Genomic DNA, 5,714 nt, shown 5'->3' with positions numbered 1-5,714 from the left:
ACAACAATACGTCTCTCTCTGACTGCAGTTCGATTACTCACTCTCTATACACACATTACCTCCCCTCTTTTATATACCAGCGTACCCTATTTCTAGTAATTACTAGACCATTCGCCAAGATACGGGATAGTTCTAGAAAAAAGAGAGCGTGAGAATTGTCACGTGATCTCGATGACGCAACACTATTTTTTTTTCTACTTTTCCAATTTTGCCATTACAAGCTTCTTGTTCTTCTTTGATGTCCTTCTGCATTTCTTCAAACTTGCTGTTGCAATCCCTTTATATGTCCCCAATAGATTCATGGATTTTGTCTTTAATCAGATTTGCTTTTAATTCTTCATCAAATATTATGTCTTGTTCTTCTAATTTTCGGTCACTTTTCCTCGATCTTCTTTTAATTTTCTTTTTGTTCTTAGTCTTCTTCAAAATTTCTGTATCACTCCTTTTCTTTGTATTTTAATTTGCTATATTGTTCTTTTTTAAACTGTTTCATTATCTTTCTCTCACACAATTTCGATCTTGCTTCTGGACTTGATTCCCATGTTGAAAATATTTATTTTCACCAAAATAATCCTACTGTTGCAATATTGTTCTGTCATTTTTGTTTGTTTGTAATTAAGCACAAAGCTACACAATGGGCTATCTGTGCTCTGCCCACCACAGGTATCGAAACCCTATGTCTAGCGTTGTAAGTCCGCAGACATACTGGGAGGCTTCTGTCATTTGGCGCCACTGGTTATTTGAAATTAATTGGTGAAAGTAATGTAAAGTACAGACCAAATAACAATAATACATTAATTTATTTCTTCATCGTTTGCTACAGACTACTAATATTATCATTTGCCCTCAGTTACACTTATAGGCTAAAGTTCAACAACAGCATTTTCACTTTCAACTGAAATTTACTTAGTTGTGGTTCTACTACTAAAGTACAGGTAAATTCACTTGTACATTTTCACAATTAATCAATCCAGTAATTGAATATATGCAATAACTAATACTGATCTGAATATTTCACTTTGACTGATTTTCTACAAACTGAAACTGACTCAATGTTTCATTGATTCTCGTATTTATAATGTATCCTTGTTTTAGACATTTCACAATGTCTCTTGATCACTAACATTCATGAAAATTCTAAGTATTCTGTTTGTTTTGTTTATAACTATGCACAAAGCTACACAAGGGCTATCTGTGCTCTGCCTACCACTGGTATCGAAACCCGGTTTCTAGCGTTGTAAGTCCGCAAACATACCGCTGTGCTACTAGGGGCCTCTAAGTATTCTAGGACTACTTTTATAAATTTCTTGATCTTTATGTCATACGCCCTCTAGAAAAAATCACAAAAACAAATTAAAACATTGAAAATACAGCTTACAACAAAACAGTTATGATGTTAATTTCACCTTTGTCTAAGACATTTTCGTTGCTTTTTATACTCTAATATTTTATTTTTTCTGTTTATGCATGAGAATAATGAAACACTGTTGCACGTTTGTTGTCGCAATCGACCTGATCTGATCAATCATTTGAGTTGATCTTTAAACGTCTAAAGAAATCTTAAATTGGTGCTTTCACAATTTAAGCTTATTTATTTCTTATCTTAAACCGAATTAAGAAATAAATGCAAGAGATTGTAATCTATAAAAAGGTTTTCATACTGGCTTAAATGACACAAATGAAAGTCAAATCTGCTATCATTGTGTTGCTCCAGTGGCGATTAAGAAGTAGGAGGTAGTATGTGGTCTATAACTTTCACTATTGATAAGCAAAATAATAAAAAAAAAACGTTGACATTCTCGCGTTATACTTATGGAACAGAATTTACCGTTGGAGATGCGTAGTGTTGCTAATTGACGCCATGTTATTTTCCGTGATGTGTTAGCACCGCAATGTAGAATCTAACTAGAGCCTATTTTTGTTCGTGTTTGAATTACTGTTTTTGTTTTAAGATAAATAAAACAGTGTGAATACTATTGAAATAAATTTTATTTTATTTAAAAGTGACGTATTTGTTTTTAATAAACAATAACTGAACGTAGTATTGTTTATAATTTTGCGCATTAGCGATAGCATATACTGATATAGGAAAATAGGGAAACGCATCACACTGGATATACTTTTTGGACGTAAGCCTAAGCGTTTCCTAGCGAAAATTATCTTGTCGAAGGGACGTGATGAACGGTAGCTTTCGGCATTGAAAAAGCTTTCAGTTACTATTTGCGTACCGTGCTCCCTACGCTGGCATTTAAAATGCCTGTTCGTAGACAAGGTGGTAAGATCAATTCATTACTATTATTAATTTTAAATCGCAGTTTCAACGTTTTATAATAAAACAAGTTGAAAATGAAGTTAAGCCTAACTTGTTATATTGTAAAGTATTCGTAACTTGTCATAAGCTTACTGAAGTCTCGGAAGAATTACAAGTTATTTACAAATTACAAGTAACTTTTTAATTAATTTAAGGTATTTAACTTTGAAGTTAAGAGCCAGCGTGCCATGTTATCTTTAGTTTATGGGTTATACGTTAATTTAAATCAAGGCACAAATACCACCCGTTCAATTTTAATTTTTAAATGCAACACAAATATATGACGCTGATACTGATATGTGATAGTTATTGTCACGTTTCGTACCAACTATAACTACACTGCAGTACTGTTAACTTTTGTAATTTATCGTATTGTTACAAAGCTTGATAATACCTTGACCTACGTTGCTGTTAGTGTTACGTTTCGTTGAATCGTGGCCGTGTACATTGTACATCGTATTTGAATTTGTTGTCACTTTTTGATTTTACAAAGAACTTGAAACAAAATGGCATTTAGTGATTTACGTATAAACTGTAATTGGCATTATCCTGACGCGAGTGAAAGGTACAAGTTCAATACTGAAATAGAAAAAATGGGAGTTTTGATGCACTTGAATTATTAGTATTATATAAAAATATTTAGATGAACAACCAAACATATAATAGGTGTAGGAAAAATGAAGCAGATAGGATATAACGCCTTTTTGTAAATAGTTGAACTGACAAAATTTAAGAACCTGAGAGAAGAGTATTCAATATGATTTTCATAAGCTCCATCAAATTTTAATATTTCATATTAAAAATGAGTTGGTTTGTATATTAAAGTTAATATCTAAAATTCACCATTTTAGGATTGTAGTGTTGAAGGAGAACTACAATTTGTATCTTTCTAAAAGAAAAATAATTATTTAAAAATATTTCATAGTGTGTGTATGGTTCAGCAGTTTAAATCATAAAACAGTACCCAAATATGTAAATTTTATTTGTTTCTTTTTTACTGTTCACTAAGGAGGAATAAGACTACAATTTGCAAAAGATTCAGTTAACAGTAAATAAGTTAATGAACAATGTAATTTTTATGTTTTATAATTTTTTTATTAAAGGGAAAAACATTTTGTTTTCATTTTGAAGGTTTTTGCATAGTTTCCAGCTAACTATAATTTAAATTTTAGTAGTTTTCTGGATTTTAGATATATCAAAAAAACATGATTTTTCATATTTGATAATAACCATGCCATGACCACTGCTATATTTTATCTTTTCTGTATGATTGAATATAAAATGCATGGTGGTAAACAGGAAAAGTCAATTTTACAGCCTGGAAAATTTGAAGTTTACCGTTTAGGGTATTAGCTGTAACTCAGCATTTTTTTACACATAATGAAATAAATTTCTTGAACATTCATGACTTTTTTCAAGTGTTTGTAGAAACATAAAATTACATGAAATTATATCTAATTTAATTTTCTTTTGTATACATGTACATTATGTAATAAAAAGTTGAACATTAATAATTTCCAAGACATTTTTGTAAATTGAAATGAACAGTGAATTTTATGAAAATTTACAATAATTGCATAACAGAAGGTAAAGGTAAATAGGTAAAAAAATTTTGATGTGGACTTGTTACACTTTTATTCCAGTAAATATTCAGATGTTTGATTTTGAATTTATTTTTCAAGTTTGTAAAATTTTGAGTTTTTTGCTGCTTAATTCTTACAGGTTAGCTCAGATCTCTTGCTAAGTTTTTTGTTGAACAAAAATAGATTTATTGTGAAAGCTAAGGTTGGATGTTAGCAAAGCATTTTTGTGTACTACATGAAGTGGTTTTGCTTATATATCACTTTAGTCTAATGTAAAAAGTAACATATACTTGTACATATTAATTAATTTATAATATAAACAATTTTTTTCTGTGTACTGTAGTATAGTAAGCAGAGCATTTAAAAGTATAAAACAGTTCTGAATTTATTTTTCAGAGGCTCACCGGGCCTTAGAGCTGTTAGAAGAGTATCATACGAAACTAACTAAACCTCAAGATAAACAGCTGAGAAATGCTATTGAACGAGTAATAAGAATCTTTAAAAGTAGACTTTTTCTAGCTCTGTTAGGTAGGTATTTGTAATAGTTATTTGAAAACTTCTTTAAAGAATAGTGTACAAGACATAATCGTTAAATGTCAAGTGTCAGGGAATCATGTGCATTATGTATAGAAATCTTTGTAGGACTAAGATTTCCACACTATCTAGTTTTGCATTATACATATTTATCTTCGTTGCTAACCACAATGTATTTTATTAAATTTGAACTGATGTAAAGGTTTTGAAATGGAAAAGTTCATGCATCTTGCTGTGTTTAGTTATAACGATTATTACATTATTTATAAAAGCACAGAAAGGGTTTTTAATATTATAAGGTGAATATGCAGAATTACCTTTACTTTGTGTATGACAATTGACATTATCCACGTGTGGTTTAAACATTCAGTTATGTGTTCTATTAAAGGTGGGTGATTTACTTGATGAATCAATATAATCAATTACCTATGAGTATCAATTAGTATCATGTAAAATAATCAAGTAATCTAAGTTATGATTAAGGCAATTAATGTAATGAAAATAATCAACAAGTGTTTCCAATTATTAAAATATGGTTACTACAACTATCCAATAATCAAAATTATAATTAAGTCAATTAATGTCATAAAAATAATCAACTAATTAAAATAGTGTTTGCTATTATTAATATTTTTGATTATTCTGGCTTTCCAATAATTGAAATTACAATTAATGCCACAGAAATAATGAGTTATTTGAAATTATTGTTTCCAATTATCCAGTAATCAAAAACATTTCCATTATTATTTTCAGTTAATTCAGCTTTGTTCAGCCTAATCATTTAGTGTCATGGGTAACAAAAATAATCAACTAATCAAATTTAGGGTTTCTGATTATTATTTGTTTGATTTTTTCCATTATTCAAGTAATCAAAATATTCATGTTATGTTTTTTATTAAGCACAAAGCTACACATTTAGCTATCTCTGCTCTATCCTTTGCAGGCATCAAAACCCAATTTTTAGCAGTATAGGTTCTTTATAGTTATTTTGTAAGAATATTGATTAGTTGAATGTAATCAATTAATGGATTAGCGAATTCCACTAATTGCCCAGTTCTATAAAAAGCCTTTATAAAAGCTTATACCATTTTTTTGGTGTATAAGACACACTTTTTTTCCCCAAAATTTGATGTCAAAATCTGCTTACGTCCTATACACCGAAGGTATGAATAATATATATACAATATACACAAGCCATGTGTAGTTATATTTAAATAGACATGCATGGTTTAGTTCAATTGAATGTGCTATTTATAACAATAATAGTTTTTTTTCTTTTAAAAACG

The 5,714-nt window shown here is 29.5% G+C and overlaps 1 protein-coding gene across 1 annotated transcript in view; it reads left to right on the top strand.

The window, feature by feature from the left end:
• Positions 1-1,816: 1,816 nt before the first annotated feature.
• Positions 1,817-5,714, top strand: part of LOC106472777 (disks large 1 tumor suppressor protein-like) — a 49,698-nt gene continuing 45,800 nt past the window's right edge. The window contains exons 1-2 of the mRNA XM_013933434.2: positions 1,817-2,275; positions 4,291-4,422. Coding sequence (XP_013788888.2) covers positions 2,254-2,275; positions 4,291-4,422 — 154 coding nt within the window. The 5' untranslated portion in view covers positions 1,817-2,253. The remainder of the gene's footprint in view (positions 2,276-4,290; positions 4,423-5,714) is intronic.

Source organism: Limulus polyphemus, unplaced genomic scaffold (genome assembly GCF_000517525.1).
Source record: "Limulus polyphemus unplaced genomic scaffold, Limulus_polyphemus-2.1.2 Scaffold5601, whole genome shotgun sequence".
In the NCBI taxonomy this organism is placed as follows: Eukaryota; Metazoa; Arthropoda; class Merostomata; order Xiphosura; family Limulidae; genus Limulus; species Limulus polyphemus.
Note: the sequence above shows the minus strand (reverse complement) of the source record. Positions and strands in the feature narration are given on the sequence as shown.